Here is an 18,225-nt window from a genome sequence, read left to right on the forward strand (position 1 = left end):
TGTACTCCTTGCAAACTTTGGACCTCCCTGAAATAATAACCTTCCATTTCAGAATGAAGGTTCATGTAATTCTTGAATTCATATAAGAATGTTAGCATTTCGTTATTTAATTTATTTTCTGAGTGAACTGTTTCAGTGGAATAGAAAAAAGGATGAAAACTGTCTTGAGGAAATGACAGCTACTTTTCCTAGAAAATGTCACATTGGATGAGAAAACTTTTCAAGAATTTGATATTTTACAAATTCATTTCATTTCATAAAATGTGATAGAAAAAGATGTTGTCAGCGTATTTACTAGTATTTTCAACCGACTTCAAAAAAGGAGGAGGTTCTCAATTCGACCCGTATGTTTTTTTTTTTTTTCTATGTTTGTTACGCGATAACTCCGCCAATTATGAACCGATTTGAACAAATCTTTTTTCGGCGTATAGGTAATACCTCAAGGGTGGTCCCATTTAAATTTAATAATAGAAAAAACAACCCCCAAGGGTGGAAAATTGGGGATGAACTTTTTTATACGCAATATCTCCGCCGATTATAAATCAATTTGAACGATTATTTTTTTGTTGAATAGGTATTATCAAAAGAGTGGTTTCATGCGAATTTGAAGAAAATATTTCACCCCCAAGGGTGGAAAATTGGGGATGAACTTTTTTATACGCAATATTTTTAATTTTTAGTTTTTTTTTTGTGTTCACGCATTTGAAGTCGGTTTTATTTTTTAAAAAAGTTAATTATGTAGATTAGTTTGGTTGTGAAATTAATCATAATGCTGATGATTAATAAGCACGGTTGAAGCTTATGAGCAAATTAGTTAATCATTTGCGGCGGTCGGTAGTTGATTAAATGTCCGCAACATCAACGTAGATTAACATAACTATCATCATAGTAATCATTACTCAGTAATTAGTTATAGGTGTATAAGCTCAGTAACTGAATTGATTACGTTTTATATCCCTCCTTTCATCCGTAATCCATTTTCATTACACAGCTTATTTATACTAGAGTAACAAAATAGTACATTGTACGAACTCAGAGGCAACCATCTTACTGGTGATTCTTGTGAAACATCTTTATGAATAGTTTAATACGAGATAGATAGTCAGTTTTCTTATAAAATGCTCGCGCAACGAATGCTAATAAACCAAATTCGCTAAGCGAATACCCTCAGTGTGTTCCTTGTTCCTCCCTCCTTGTTGTTTATCGGTAATATGAATTTTATCGGCAAATAAGAGCTCTTTCAGATTACCGCGATTATTGGCGCCTTGAAGTATGCGCTACATTTTGTGTATCAATAAACCTCTCGCGTGTTCCTTAAAAGAGTCAGTAGGCTTACTAAGCTAGCGTGTATATGCGCTTACAAAAACAAGTTTAGCTTTGTCACAAAACCGCTTATCTAAAGGAGCTCTTAAAATAATGTACAGTAAAGGAAATATTTGAGTAATATTACCTAAAGCTACGGCCCACACTGCGTCATACGCCAGGGGCGCCTCCTGGTAGCCCTCGGGGTACCGCTCGCCGTCGATGTCGTAGCCCGCCTCTCGGAGCGCCTCGTTCAGTCGTGATCTGTTTGCACAAACAAACAATTTTCCAGTCTTGCCTCTGTTTTCACTCTAAAAGATACGTCACGGACATGTTGGCTTTTCCGAGCACATACCCTGAAAAAATATATTTCTGTCCAATACAAAAATAAACTTCCGTTAAAATTCTCTATTCATGTACACGGTAATGGATACGAGATAACACCATTACGCGAGTAACAAAATAATACCACGTTGAAATGTGTATTTACATACAAAATATGTTAACGTCCCACGAGATTCACAATGCCGTAGCCAGACACCATTTTCAGTAACAATTCCTATTATTAGTGCAGTAAAGGGTAACAATAGTCTCAATTTGATATTCCGATTGGAATAGCTATGTAACGTAAGCTCGGAACATAAAGGCCGAGCCGAAGTCAAACGCACACTTGACCGGTTTCATTAATGTTCTAATTTGTACGCAGCCCGTAGCCGCAAAGGATACCAACCCGTTTTATTTATGATGCAATTTTTGTTCGAAGTATTCTATAGATCTGAGGCCGCTAATGGCCAAGTTTCATGTTTCCCATTAAAGAGGAAACGCTCTTGTTAGAACTTAGATTGGTAGTTCGAATAAAATAGCCGAGATGTTTTTATGGAGCATCTAGCCCGTTACTGCGATGCACCAGCGTTATATCTATATTGTTCGCTGAGAGCACGATGAAAATTGCCGGGAATAAGCTTTCGTAGCCCTCAGGGGATCTTCTTCAATCTTCGCTTTGTTCAAATGATGTACGTACTTACCGACGACGTCTGTTTTTACATGACAGAGTGAAAACTCAATGTAGTTACAAATACTATGATTAAATGGATCTTCTGTATAGTTAGATTAGAGGTATTTGCTTTGATGCAGTACCTAATGTTTTTAGTTGAGAACATTGTTGTGAAAGTATGATAGAATGCTCCTGCCATTAAGAACTTCAGTTTTAAGGGTTCGTTCTTATTGTTAAACACACAGTTTATTTATTTCACAAACTATAAAACTGTGAAACCATCCTATTGGATTTTATTAAGCTGCTCTATCAAAAGAGGATCACTTAATATTTCTTGGCATGAAATAATAAGCGTCCTAGCTTAACTATTCCTTCCATCTGATTATGTATTCCGTTCAGGAGCGTCAACGAGGAAAATCCCATAAAAAACTAATCGCTCGTGGCGGGAAGAAATAGGGTATGGTAGAGTCTTTTGTAGTTTCGGAGATACAAATTTTTAGTTTATTCAAATCACTGGCCTGGCTTATGTTCGCCATTAGCTGCACATTTGCCGAGCCAACGATCATCTAGACCCAACACTGCTGCCAAATAATAATGCCAAAAGCTTTGGACTATTTTGAATCGGAGTGTAGATATTTTAGTAGGTCGCTTCGGCTTCTCTGTTTGATGAAACGGATTTACTAAATATCAGTAGTTAACTACTATATCAAATTTGAAATACCTAACGAATTTTAATAATATTTGATCCAATCATAATGATATTCAAATATACGAAACTTACTTAGTTAAAAGCTTGCTGTCTGTGTTGTTCAATATAAATTTTTATTTTCATTTTCAATGTTCAACGATTCATTCATATGATTATATCGTTATGAATACAAATACACATTATCTTCAAGGTGCGTCTCGTAAATATACGTCAAGTGAATAAAAAAGGGTAGACACATTTAAATAAAGCTACAGCTTTACATCCGATAAGTAGCTAAGGACGAATTATTCAGACAGTAAAAGGGTAAGTGAGATTATCTTGAGTAAGTCAAAACCAACTACTTACTTTTTTATAAGATTTGAACACTCCAGACTAAACTTCAATTAAGTCAAGTGAAGAGTAGATATTCTCATTAAGGAGTCTTGTTTACAACACGACTTGAGAATTACTTCGTCAATATTCTCCTATACATTTTCATTATAAGTGTCGTACAAAGGATATCCGAAATTCTGTAAAGCCCGCGATAACAATAAGTGTCGTCATGAAAAGCGATAACGCGCATTTCGGCCATTTTCAACTCCCGCACGTTTGAAGAATAGAACACTTATTATACTACTCCGCGTAAAAGTTGTGACAAGCGGCTTGCACCTTATAAATGTCGTTCTCCCTGTTTTTTGGGGCTCACAAAAGAAATGATTGTCACGCAGAATTTGGAAGAGAGTAATATTACTTCGGTGTAAGTTAAAGCCAATGTTGGACTTATTTGGGATTTTTTGTTACGCTGCGGGTCTTTAATAATTTGGGACCGATTGGCTGCAGGATCTGGCTACATTCTTTGCAAATTAAGTAGGTAGTATGAGAAAGAGTTGATATTTATACATTATCTCATATGCATTAATCATACAGACCTGAAATCTTCAGAGGTCATCCCGGAGATGGTGGTCTGATTGGCGTTTTGGTTCCACATGAGAGCTTCGGTGGTCAAATGGCCCTCGGCTGCTTCTCGCATCTGCTCCACTGTGCACTCAATCCCCTCTCGCTCGAGGTTCGTTTCGAACCAGTTGTCCTCGTACCAACCTACAAAGAGAATAACATTATTTAAAATGCTCTTTACAAAGTTAAACAAACCCTGAACACTATAATCCATCGCAATTTGTTCTCAAAGTGCACGAAAATGTCGTTTTTAGAATTGTTAAATTAGGTTTGTCAGTACCCCTTGCACGCGACCCGTTCAGACGCCTCTGGATCGTTTGTAAAACACGATACGGCTTTGTGTTCATTTCCTCTAGCGATGAATTGTGCAATGGAAAGTGAAGAGCGTACGTGCTATTAGTCCATAAGTCTTTTCAACGCGAACGGCAGCGCGGCGCGAGCCACCAATCGTCAACACCACGTGTAATTATTCACGTTTGTGTTTTGCAAAAGTGATCCCCTCTATCTGCCGGCCCGTTCTCTCGCGCTCGCCCATTATTTATCCCGTTTCTATCCATTTCCTTTGTCCTGTTTGTTGGTAGAAGCCTGAGGCGGACAAATGTGTGTTTGCCGTGTCTCCGTTTTGCTTGCGGCTGTGTATTTTCGTTAAAGTTGCGGACAATGTTTTCTAAGTGGCAATATAACTTTCTTATAATTTTTCTGACAGTTTGAATTGGAACATTTGTCGTCCTTGTACCGTGTTGCTCGGAATTTTAAAGTTGAAATAGTTTAAAATTAGTTTTAGTTACAATTCAAGAAATTGTTTAGGTTGATAGTTATGAGACATTTAAAATTCAACCTGAGGAAGAAATATACAATATGCATACTTTGCATATTCATAATAATTATGTTAATTATTTGGTTGAGATAAAGAAGTTCGAGCTAAGAACACCAAGAAAGCGGCAGCAATGAAGAATTTAGTTTCAAACTAGATTGCACCTTCAATTTTTAAATAAAGTTTCTACTGTATTTTAATGTCGTTTAGCTCAACAAATTACAGGGCTGGCTGTAAACTTTTTGTGACGTGTCTAATTTGCCAAAAGCGCTCGCAGAACGTTCCCTCTTTATTCTACTTAACCCTTTGAAACATTCGGGGAATGCTGTTGATCTTTTGCCTGAGAGACAGCAGCAAACTACGGTTGTTGTCACGTGTAGACCCTTGCATTACACGTAGAATTACTTATTAAAAATGTTATTTTGAAGGTTCCTCGCAACTTTAGTCATTACGTGAATATTTCAGATTAGTTTCTAACTGTAATGATTTTCTGTGCGTGTGTTTTTGTTACCTAATCACAAAGTTACAGTAGCAAGAAAGTTTCTTAGGCGTTAGTTATTTTGGAAGTACTCTATCACGCCTACGGATTTCGACGTGGCATTGTGGCCACATAATGAGACTTGGGACCGTCATCGGTCAATCTTCATTGGCAGTGATTCCTCCCACTGTTTCAGAGTTCAATTTACTTGATCTCATATTTATGCCTCCTAGGTCAAATTCAAACTTTATTATGTTAGTACCAGAGCATATTTTGACTTTTTATTACTCAGAAAACGGCGTGACGACACCAACTTGTAATTTAGCATTGCAATAGTGCTTTGCAATTCACTTTAGTTTTGTATGCTGACCAAACAAACTATTTGAAAGAGAGCCGAATGGATTTTGGAGAGCTGTGGTTCTCACCAAATATCCATAGGCCTCTACGCCATCCAGGCTGTAAAAAATTCGACTGAGTTTATGCATAGACGAGCAAAGTGATTGGTTCCTTTTCCTATGTAAAAAGACTGACGGAAAAAGCTAAGGTATTTTATTTACAGTGCGTAAAAATGTTGTCTTTTATAAGAATCAAATTCTAGTAATAAACGACGCATTTAATTTGACAAAATGATATTGCCCATGATTAATGATCTAAAGTTCGCGTCGTTACGCAAACAAAAGAAAATCAATTGTCTCCTGCGGCGGTTCGGTATTATTGAGGCGGTAAACACTTCTTTACGAAACATGAAAGCTTTTCGCTTATTACAATGCTTTTTATACGAAAGTGGTCGCTTCTGAAGTAATGCCCGTTTGCAAAGTGACGATATTTCACCGTAACTACGGAAGGACGCCGTTACACCATATGAGTATCTAAATGGATACACACTGCTCAGGTGAACGCAATGTGAAGGAACAGCCGGGCTCTGCACTAAACAAAAATACTTATCATCTTTATCCGAGTTTTATTGCGCGAAATGTCAGCGACATAAAAATTTGCAAACGCGAAAAATATCTTGGAGCTATTGGCGAGCGTGTCGATTATTTTTATATGAAGTGATCTCTTTAGTGGGCAATTTTATAGGTCGTAATAAAGTTTTATTGCGGAAGAGAAAAGATTCCCGGGCCTCATATTAAGGTCAAACGGACGTTGATAACCTGCCGAACTTGGGCTGACGTACTGTTGGCCGGCTGCCAGCGGCTGGGCCTACGAGTGTATACACTTATCTACCGAATTAAGGTTTAAGGGGTGCACCTTGAACCGATTTCATATGTTTTTTGAATTACGAGAGTAGCATGTTCGGAATTACAGTCGTTATGGTAGAGAGGTTTTTTACCCAGCTATTTCAATGGGATACTTACTTGTTTAGAAAATAAAAGTTATTCAAAATGGAAAGCTATATTGATGTTATTAATCTTACATATAAAATATGATACTGTTCGGATTGGTTAAAATAACCAGTGGTGAGCGTACTTTTTAATAAAGGATAATGCTATTTGGCTTTCGATCGCTTAATTTGAATGTTATATTTACCGTTTTGTTTGTGTAAATGGATGATAATCCATGAGCATGGATGGATATTATGTTGTACAATAATTTTACAAAGTGGAACTGCAAATATTGGAAATTTGGAAGCCATTTCTACGAATGCACAATTTTAATGATCGGTAAATTTTCTTTTCATCATAATTCAGCGGTGTAATTTTATTTCCTCCTAAAACATCTAGTTAGGTATACCCAAAGCAAAATTAATTTCAGCAGTAATTAATAGTAAACTGCCGATCCTGATGTTCGAGATATTTACGAGGAACAACGGCGATATTGGTGACCCGAAGTTGGGCTCTAAATATTGCGCGGCGCCCAAGTAAACAACAAACACCTATGGCCGCATAGTTATGGGTTTTTGTTTGCCATGTCTGGAGTTACGGCGATAGAGGAAAGGGGAGCGCGAGCCCGCAATCCTTCTTCACTTAACGTCCCGGCCGCGTCCTGAAAAAGACCGATAGGCGAACGACTTATTACTGACGTCTTAGGCTCAAGAGCTATATTTTGCGATCGTGACATCTTATCCCCCTTAGTGATAAGAATTCCAGACTTTGAATGTCAATTAGATTCGAAGAAGCTTAGATTTTTATTTGTTTTGACGTTAACGCGTAGGTATATACGATTCGATTATCTAAGTGCTGAAGTGAATCAATATTGTATCAATATACATTACAATACAAGTATTAATTATATTCGACTTCAAAGTCGCTCTGACTCTCGACTCTTATTGAAGGTTAATGTAGGAAAATTGTGTAAGTAATGTAAGACACAATAATTCAACTTCAATGTACGAGTAGACGATGAAAAATGCCTCATCTCAAATCGGAAATCATGCGCACGAATTCCCAAATCAACAAAGACTTACTACTTACATTGCGCCCTTCCTTTTTTGTAACACATCAAAAGATAAATTTGGGTTGCCACAAAACAACCATACATTGCTATTTGCGCCCTTAAGGCCATGAGATAATAAACAGTTACCCGTGACTTTCTGTTTCGGAAAGTTAGTGTCAAGCCCTCGAGACAGTCGCATACATAATTTGAATGAAACATATAAATTGACCAGAATCCGGGGTGTTTTCAAACAAACTTGTGAGCTGAGTTAACTTCTGAATAAGTCGAGTTGACATGTTAGAGCACCTTTGGTCGCAATATTTTGGGACGCGTCTGTCACTGCTGGTTGGATAATTAGGCAAATTAAGAAGACCGCGCTCTGCTAATGGGGTAAGTAAGAGCTCATAATTGTAATTTTGAACATAATATTATTTTAACGATTCTCCTATGTCCTAGTCTATCGCTTACAAATATTACGGTCTTTATTGGTCACTAGCGGCCCATCCCGGCTTTGTATGGGTATTAGTATTAGTATAGAATAGATAAAGAAGATGTAAATATTTCGTCGTAAATGTTGCTGTGACCGAATGAAGTCATCCTGAGTAAAAAGAATCAAATCAAAAGAGTGTGCTGGACTGCTTTTTTCGCATTAGTGGTTTCGTTCCTATGTAGAATGATAATGACTCTATTTGTTATGTAGGTAGTACCTATTAATTAGGACCAAACAAGCCCTAGCCTTCTATTGTTTCCCGTAGTTAACTACTTCGGACAAGAAGCTTGTATCTTAAATTAAAACCTTGTTTCCGAGATAATTGAGAGGTAAGGCAGCACATTCTGTTAAGCATTACCTAAGTTGAAGTAGACATGGCTCGGGCATACACAAGACGCGTGGGCGGTCCGATGTACCGTGTCGAGTATTACCCACGCCTTGGATACGAAGGCACACAGGAAAATCTTTTATTGGATTGGCAAGTGTGTGTTACTTAATATTTAATGTATGTTATTGGTACTAGGTAGGTTTATATTTGATATGAAGTAATAATATCTAAGTAATAAATATTTATGTTATAAAACTCTTATCAATTGTGCTACAACTAGATTCATCAGCTTCAACTAGGTAGATTTTGATAAATAAGGCCATTATTTTTCTATGTGTAGATGACCCAAGTTGACACATTTTGACATGACACAAACGGATCGATGGCAAAACGTGCCCCCGAAGCATAAATTCATCAATTATTTCCAAACAATCACTTTCATTCATGTAATAACAGAAGTGGGAATAAATTACTATGTTTGCCCCTCTGGGAATCTAACCAGAAATACTGGGTCATGATGAGACTCGAACTCACTTTTAACTAAACCACGGAGGCGTTATATCAAACAAAATGCTGGACACGCTAAATTCAAATACCTAATGTAGAATAACCGAAAAGATATCACAACATTCCAATTTACTTTTCATGTTATTGAATAACCCATTTCCAATCCGGGCTAGATTTGTCGCATCCGTATCCGAATCCAAATGCGTTTCAGCTAGGTTTCAGATCCACGGAATCACTTTGAGTCACGTTCCGTTTTCGATGGTTTCTAGAAGTTCTTTAGAATGCAAGGATCTTGATTTATATCTAAGATGCTTATTTGATTTGGTATTACTTCAATAAGAAGGTCATACAATATTGAAAAAACTCCCTTTCTCGTGGCATTCTTCAGATATTCTTACGGTTAGTTCAGAGGATTTCAATGTATTGCATTGACAAAGTGACTTAATGCAATTATTATACCTACGAGTATCTTGGAATAGCGTGGACTGTGGACATTTTATTAAACGTGAGTGTAGTAACAGTCGACATCAAAAACATCTAATACAGAGAAAGTACTCAAAAATATGTTCCTGTTTTCATTTTGCTATTTTTTTAAATGTACCTATTAAATTATTGACGTTATTCTTGCAGAAATAGATAACATATTATCTACACATGATTTATGAAAAACCTGGCGTGGATTGCATGTCAAATAAAGATTGGTTTCAGTAGTCTAAACCTTTTTACTTTTCAAAGCGATATAGCGAAGCGTTGTCTGGGAATAACTATTTGTGATATGAATATCTAGCTTATGTCGTGACATATGCATTATATGGTAAAGGCAATTTTCTGCCTTATGTGAATGATCCGCCTGGGTAAAGATAAATCTTAAATCAAAGAAAATTCAACAGAAACTAAATTCACAAAAAAAAATGCCACGCACTTGTAATTTAAATTGGCCTTTTGTTTTGGTTGAATATCAAGAGATTTTTATTAATAATAATTTTTTTTCCGATTTTTATTAATAATCCGTTTTTACTCAATTAGAATTTAATTTTGTTAATTGCGTTAGCCATTGAGTTATTTCAGGCAACACGTGTCTTGTCTCTTATACCTACACTAATGGTTTCAGTTCACGTTAGGTTATTTATTGTACCCTCTTCAATCTAGGCTAAGTATAGCTATTCAAGGAGGAAATGCAGTGAGCATTCTTCCCTCCTTAAGCAAGTTCCTACTTTATTAGTATGTCGTAGAATATTGATTGTCATGTAATTACTTAGTAATCCTTTTAATAAAAATAAAACCAAATAATAATAACAACATTAATTTTAAATGTAATAAATTATAATTTGATTTATTGTAAATGTCTAGTTATGTTATAAAATAGTTTGCAGTAAGTAAAAGGAGTTGTATTGACCGTACCGAGACAGGTCGGGCGCTACCTGCTAGCCGGTTTGGGTGGGGATGGCTGTATAAAAGAACGAGCACGACCGTAGTCGGGGTCGGGGCATCATGATTCGCTTCGCATCGCTCGCACGGTACGGACGTGCGCTCCGCCTCGCCCGCCCGCTCGCATGCGCTGCGCTCCGAGTTCCTCGAGCTTATCGCCTTCGCTCTGCGAGTCTTGTTTCTGTGGTGTTTTGTCACAATTACGTGGCTTGCCCGCGGCTGCGCTTGGGATACCTAACGGTGATAACGAACAAGCGTAGTTAAACGCCTTTCTAAAGGCGGTTCGGTTCGATTGGGAGCGACCGACAGTGCCTTTTTCAAGGCGCTGAAATTTCCTGCCGCCGCCGGTATATTAGGCTGTGAACCTTGGCCTCCTGGAAGGCACGTTTGAGAGGGTGAGGCGTTCCTCCTCGCCCTTGAGACACTCGGTTTCACAGTCTTTTCACTGCCGGGCGTGACCCCCCCTACCCCTCCCTACTTTCCATCCCTGAAGGAGCGTATCCCTGGTTGTTTTTGCGACCGGGGCCCTCCTGAAGGACTGCTAGGAGTAGGTACTCACCCTACGTCGCGGCGTTGCTACGTTGCGGCGTAGTTACATTGGTTAGGGCACACTTTTCCCACTCACCCCGCACGGTTTACACCGACTGTGCGGGACTTACACACCGCTATAACCACCGAGTTTCTTGCCGGCTCTTCTCGGTGGTTGCGACTTGCGAACCGGCGTAGATTCACGCGTCGCGTATCTCAACTCCATGCCATGGACACGGAGGAACTTTTAAAGTTCCTCCGGGCCACTCACCCGGAGGTCCTCTCCGGGTTTAAAGCCCACATACGGGCAAAGACCCTCGCAAGCTCTGTGTATGAGGAGCCTGCTTCCCCTTCATGTCCCGAGGACGCCATGTGCGATCCGAACTCGGCCCCTCTACCAATCCCGCTCACGAACGAGCACTCTATTGTGATAGATCACCAATCCCATGCCCCCAGTAGGGACATGGAATGTGACTCTGTCTCAGACGCCGATGACAGTGGCTTCACCACCGTCAGTCGTCCGAAGAGGACCCGCAAATCCGCGGCCTCTCCCCCTCCTTCCCCCCCTGCGAAGGCGCTGAAGGCCAACTCGGGCCTCTCTCAGCCCTCGCAATCTTCCCAGCCATCCGGCTCGCAGTCGAGCACCGGGCGGACTGTCAGAGTCCCCCCAGTCTTTGTCCAGGACAAGGCGTCCTGGAACAAGATTTCCGGCGCGCTCAAGGAGCGCCACATCAACTTCTCGCACGCTAAGTCGTGCAATGTAGGCATTAAGGTGTCCTTGTCCACCTCCGACGAGCACCGAGCCCTAACGCGGTTCCTAGATGAGAACCGTATCGGTTATCATACTTTCCCCCGCGAGGAGAAAAGGGAGCTGCGGGTTGTTATCCGTGGCATTCCCAAGGAGCTAGACTCCGCCTCCATCTTGGCCGACCTCAAGGCCCAAAACTTCCCCGTCAAACAGGTTCATCGTCTGTACAGGACTCGTACACGTGAACCTTTTGACCTTGTCCAAGTAGTCTTGGACTATTCCGACGAAGCGAAATCGATTTTCAACTTGAAATCGGTTTGCTTCATCTCCGGGCTCAAAGTTGAGCCACCCCGAAAGCGCGGCGCTCCCGGCCAGTGCCACCGCTGTCAACATTACGGGCACGCTGCCCGTAATTGTCACGCCCGTCCTAGGTGCGTCAAGTGCCTAGGCGATCACGGCACAGCCGACTGTGTCCGTGACAAGGCCACAGCCACCGAACCACCGAGCTGCATACTGTGTGGTACCCAGGGTCATCCTGCGAATTATCGCGGTTGTCCCCGGGCCCCACGCACTCAGCCGCGTGCCCCCATCCCCTCTGCCCCCAGGCAGATCAATGCTACTCGCAACTTTGCGGTAGCAAGTGAGGCTCCTAGCCTCCGTCCCAATAGGCCCAATGCTTGGGCTAGGCCTCTGGCCTACACCCAGGCAGCCAGCCTTACTCCCGCACCCGCCCAAACAGCTGTGGCCCCACCCGCGCCCCAGCAGGCTCCTCAACCCCACCCAGCCCCTAAGGCTACGCCAAAGGCACCTACCCATCAGGCGCCTAACCCTAGTCCCCCTGCCCCTAAGGCACCGGCCCACAAAGTCCCGGCCCCTCAGGCAAAGCCCCAGCCTACACATTCACCTGCGGCTGACATTAAATTGGTCAGAGACTTCTTTGGCCAAATTAATGTCGGCGAGATGTTTGTGATCGCCGCAAAACTGCGCGCGACTAATGGCGAAGGCAACATCATGGATAGGTTATCTATCCTCGCCGAACACGTAGACTTTTGCTACGCTATCTCTTCTTTCCACGCTCCGTAATGGCTAATCCCACCGCTAGGATCAAACCCCGGTCAATCACCTTAGCTTTTTTCAACGCTAACGGTCTTAGACAGCAGAAGGACGAGGTTACTCAGTTCCTTACCGACCACCAGGTCGACATCTTTCTGGTTCAAGAGACCCTCCTAACACCCTCTATTCGCAATCCTAGGATAGCGAACTACAATATCATTAGACACGATAGGCCCACACGTGGCGGCGGCACGCTTATTTACTATAAGCGTTCTCTGCACTGTGCTTTAGTCGATCCCCCTTCTCTCTCTAACCTAGAAGTCTCACTCTGTCGGCTAGCCATGACTGGACACGAGCCCATTCTCATCGGCTCGGTTTACCTCTCCCCGAACAAGACTCCCTTAAGGAGCGACTTTGAGGCCCTGTTTGCTATGAATAGTGCAGTCATTCTTGGCGGCGACTTTAATAGCAAACACACTCATTGGGGTTGCGTAACATCCACTGCCAACGGCATGATGCTAAGCGAACTCTCTGAGGAACTCATTTTTGACATCTTAGTCCCTATGACGCCCACTCACTATCCTTACAATGTCGAGCATCGGCCCGACATTCTTGACATGGCAATTCTAAAGAATATAGGCCTCCGCCTACACTCTATAGAAACCATGCACGCGCTCACTTCTGACCATCGCCCGGTCGTACTCCAACTAGGCTCTCCTGAGTCTACACCCACTATGAAGACAGTTGTGGACTGGGACAAACTCAAGGTAAAACTTGGGAACTGTCAGAGCCCACAACTGTCCTCAATCCCCGACGATATAGTTTCGCCTCACGAAACTATTCACGCGATCGATGCCCTCACTAGTCACATCTCGGTCGCCATCGGCGACTCGTCTAGGCAAGTGCCTGCGATGGCTAACCACCGTCTCAGGTTGCCTGACGACGCGCGAGAGCTATTGAGGGCAAAGAACGCAGCCACTCGCGATTATGACGCTTATCCAACCGAGGAAAACAGAGCCCGCCTACGTTCCTTACAGCGCGCTGTCAAGGCTCGTATCGCGGAACTCCGTAACAATCAGTGGGATGATCTACTTAAAGAAATCTCGCCATCTCACCAAGCCTATTGGAAGTTGACGAGAGCCTTTAAGTCCGACACCGTAGCGTCCACGCCACCGCTTTTACGTCCCGATCAAACGCTTGCGTTTGACGACGACGCTAAAGCCGAATGTCTAGCCGACAGTCTAGAAGCACAGTGCTCCCCCAGTACCCTCCCAGTAGACTCTGCCCACCTCCGCATGGTGGACAGCGAAGTCGAACGTAGAGCCGCCCTCCCTCCGACCACAACCCTAGACCCGACCAACGTCGACGAGGTGCGAACGATAATCAAAGGTTTCCGTCCCAACAAAGCCCCCGGCCCGGACCGTATCTCTAATAGAGTCTTACGCGCCCTGCCCGCCCCCCTAGTATACCTCTTGGTTGCTATTTTCAACGCGGCCATGTCTCACTGCATCTTTCCCGACGCGTGGAAAGAGGCAGAAGTCATTGGCATTCCGAAGCCCGGTAAGAAACTGGCTGACCCCACAAGCTACAGACCCATCAGTCTCTTAAAGACCATGGGTAAGTTATACGAACGTATAATTGTTTCTCGATTAAGAGATTATGTTTTTTCTAATAATCTCTTAATAAACGAACAGTTTGGCTTCCGCGCCTCACATTCCTGCGTACAACAGGTGCACCGCTTAACGGAGCATATACTTAGCGGCCTCACTGCTAAGCCACCCGTAGGGACAGGAGTGTTATTCTTCGACGTAGCGAAGGCATTCGATAAAGTCTGGCACAACGGCTTGATTTACAAGCTATACGAACTCGGTGTGCCGGACAGTCTCGTGCACATCTTACGTGACTTTTTATCGAATCGCACCTTTCGTTACCGAGTAGATGGCTCCCTCTCCTCCCCCCGCCCCATAAGAGCCGGAGTCCCCCAGGGCTCCGTGCTCTCGCCCATCCTCTTTTCATTGTACGTCAATGACATCCCCAAATATCCGAATACGGATTTAGCCCTCTTTGCGGACGACACCGCACTCTACAAGTCCGGACGTAATCGGAATTACGTCATCTTGGCGCTCCAACGCGCAGTCACACAATTAGGCGAATGGTTCAGGAAGTGGCGTATCGAGGTAAATCCCGAAAAAAGTGCAGCAGTGTACTTTTCTAGGGCTTTGTCTGCGAAGCGTCCTCCGGTTCGCACTCGTCCTAATGTCCCCACCCATCTCACCTTATTTGACCAAACTATTCCTTGGAAAAGTGAGGCCAAGTACTTAGGTGTCACCCTCGACCAGAGATTATCGTTCGCTCCGCACCTCAGACGCGTCTTGAGCCGTGCGAACCACTACATCCACCGACTCTACCACCTAGTTGGAAGGAAAAGTAAATTGTCACTTAGAAATAAGTTGACAATTTACAAAACCTGCATCCGTCCAGTGTTGACTTACGCCAGTCCGGTGTTTGCTCACACTTCTTGCACAGACCTTAAGAAATTCCAGACCCTCCAAAACAAATTCTTACGCCGAGCCGCGGATGCCCCGTGGTTCGTGCGTAACACGAATCTCCATAGAGATCGAGATCCCATCGATTGATCACTTTATGAAAGAAGCCTCTCGCCGCTACTTTGATAAAGCGATCAACCACAAGAACCCTCTTATCGTTAGCGCCGCCACGTATACACCCCAGAAAGATGTCGCTGCCCAATACCGACGACCTAGGCATGTCCTAGACGACCCGGACGATCCTATTACCGAATTTCTTAACACAGACATCACTGCCTTAAGCACGCCAACTACTCCACAACACAGTAGCTCGTTTTTAAAACTGACAGGCGTCAGGAAATATTTGACGACGTGAATAATGCTCTTTCCAAAGTATTAGACTGGTTTACAACTAATAATTTGCTATTAAACGCAAAAAAAACTAAATGTTTAAAATTCACTATGCCTAATGTCAAACAAGTTAATACTAATATTACAGTAAATAATGAACGCATTGAACTGATAAACTCTACTGTCTTTCTAGGTATTACCCTAGACTGTAAATTACAATGGGGCCCCCATATTGCTGCCTTGGCGGGAAGACTTAGTTCAGCTGCCTTTGCGGTGAGAAAGATCAGAAACTTGACTGATGTTGAAACAGCAAGGCTTGTATATTTTAGTTATTTTCATAGTATTATGTCTTATGGTCTTTTACTGTGGGGCTCAGCAGCAGACATAGAATCAATTTTCATTCTACAGAAAAGAGCTGTCCGGGCAATATACGGTCTTAAACCACGTGACTCGCTTAGAGAAGTTTTTAAAGAAATCAATATATTGACTGTGGCTTCGCAATACATATTTGATAACATTATGTATGTCCGTAAACATATACATTTATTTACTAAGAAAAGTGACGTCCACTCATTTAACACGAGACATAAGAATAAACTTGCTGTTCCATCATTTAGGTTGCATAAGATAGGTAATTCATTCTTGGGGAAATGTATTACCATATTTAACAAAATACCACACAACCTTGTCGAATTGCCAATAAACAAATTTAAGATACATATAAAAAATACCCTTATGTCCAAAGGGTACTACAAGGTTCGAGACTATATTGATGACAAGGATGTGTGGTCAGTTCAGTCTGCACATATTTGATGTACTTAAATTTGACTATTCTTACCTAATAGATAATTCCTGGCAATAAGTGGTGACTGAGTTTGTTCCGGCGTTTCTTCTCAGCACTTGCCTTGATTGCAAACGACTTGATTGAACGACAGCACTTGATGTTTGTCTCGAAGCGCTGGTAGGGCCCAAAAGATAAGGAGACATGTAAAGTGCCCCATAAGGGCTACCTTTTCTTTTTTTTATTATTTTCTATTGACGTTCATAAGTGCCACTTGTGGTCTAAACTGAATAAATATTTCTTTGATTTTGATTTTGATTTGATTTTACACCGTACTCGCCGGCGAGTACGAGGCCCTGCTTTCCATTTCGGACGGTACAGACATGTACCGGGCCGGTTCTCCCCTATCCGTCCCCCGGACACGGCCTGAGCCGAGGTCCGAGCCTACCGTGGCGCCCTCAGGCCGCGTCCGTAGTCCCCTCGATCGGGCCCACTTAGAGTGAGCCCGCCGTAGGCTGGACTTTGGTCCAACACCACGGTGGGCAACCCTCTAATTGGGTTCGCCACTGATCGGGCGCCTTATGCGCTCGATACGGCCCGATCGCGAACGTCGGTCTGCGACCGAAGCGGACGAGCCTGGGCTTCGCTTCGCGAAGCCCACACTCGGCCTCGTCGGCACGCGCACCGACGATCGCCAAACGGCTAGAGTACCTTCTGTACTCGCCACTCTGCCCGGTGAAGCTGGAAAAGATCCTCAAGCTATCAGCGCGCGTCCCTTAAAAAAAAAAAAAAAAGTCGGGGCATTCTGGCCTTACCCGCCGCTCGGTATTGTTGTCTCGGTCCTGTGTGTGAGACTGCTCGAATATTATTATTGTTATGTTTGTACGCTTTGGAGCTCACGGGTCAAAAGTGGCCCGGTCCTTTATAAGGCTTGCGTGGGGATACAGATCCAACACGTAGAGGCCGTTTTAAGCGCAAAATAATCGACAAAAGTGAAAGTGGTGCACATGCTGGATCTAGTCTCTGACTATATCATGGGATGTAGCCAGAGACCATCCCCGGCCTGTGCACAGGAGCTATTGCAGTTATTGGAGAATGGACTAGGGTTATGGATGAAGGATGGATGGACTGGTTACTGGGCTATGGATGGAGACTACGGGTCACCTGCCTGGTTCATAGTCTCGGACTGAAAAAATGGCAGGCGGTGACTAGCCAGCGACTAAATGGGCCCCCCCTGGCGTCATGAGTCGTATAGACCGGACTGAGGGGCAACATTGGCGTCTACCAGCTCAGGGGTGTAGAGAGGTGTGCTGCGCTTTCTCCGGAGTTACTCGCGGCGTTATGCCCTTTAACACTTCCACCCCTGGAGCATATAGCTCTAGCGACTCCACTCTGGCCGGCCGGTTAAGGCAAGCCAGAGGTGAAAGTCCTGCAGACCCTCTCGGTTTCCACTTCGGCAAGCCGAAGACGAGGGTCTTGACCGACTCTCGGGAGCACTCGGATTAACAACTGGCCCCGTGGTTTGTTATTATTGTATTCTTACCGAAATACAACAATCTATAGTGTAAAAACTATACATCGTTTTATTTAACTTCCTGGTGAAACATAATGTCTTGCCCCTTCTGACCGTTCTCCGACAAGTATATTAGTTTCTGCCCGTTGCTTTTCCCGGGATCCACATCTATTTTTATGCCATGAAAGCCTTACTAAATGACTGGTAGACAATTATTTTTTCATTGTGGTGAAGATAAGTATTCGTATTTTTATTCATTTGAGTATCTTAAAATGCATTGTGTATCGCGAATTCTAAATTCCCCAAAGATCTACGTATTTTAGCCTTCGGTTAAGAAACCAAAATCTACGAGCGAGAAATCACGGAC

At 42.9% G+C, this 18,225-nt stretch overlaps 1 protein-coding gene across 1 annotated transcript in view; it reads right to left on the reverse strand.

Annotated features, from left to right (window-relative positions):
- The window catches only part of LOC135078386 (gamma-aminobutyric acid type B receptor subunit 1), a 60,848-nt gene that overhangs the window by 23,659 nt on the left and 18,964 nt on the right, over window positions 1–18,225 (reverse strand). Inside the window, exons 6-7 of the mRNA XM_063972967.1 lie at window positions 3,914–4,082; window positions 1,451–1,566 (exon numbers count right to left, since the gene is read on the reverse strand). Coding sequence (XP_063829037.1) covers window positions 1,451–1,566; window positions 3,914–4,082 — 285 coding nt within the window. The remainder of the gene's footprint in view (window positions 1–1,450; window positions 1,567–3,913; window positions 4,083–18,225) is intronic.

Source organism: Ostrinia nubilalis, chromosome 2 (assembly GCF_963855985.1).
Source record: "Ostrinia nubilalis chromosome 2, ilOstNubi1.1, whole genome shotgun sequence".
In the NCBI taxonomy this organism is placed as follows: domain Eukaryota; kingdom Metazoa; phylum Arthropoda; class Insecta; order Lepidoptera; family Crambidae; genus Ostrinia; species Ostrinia nubilalis.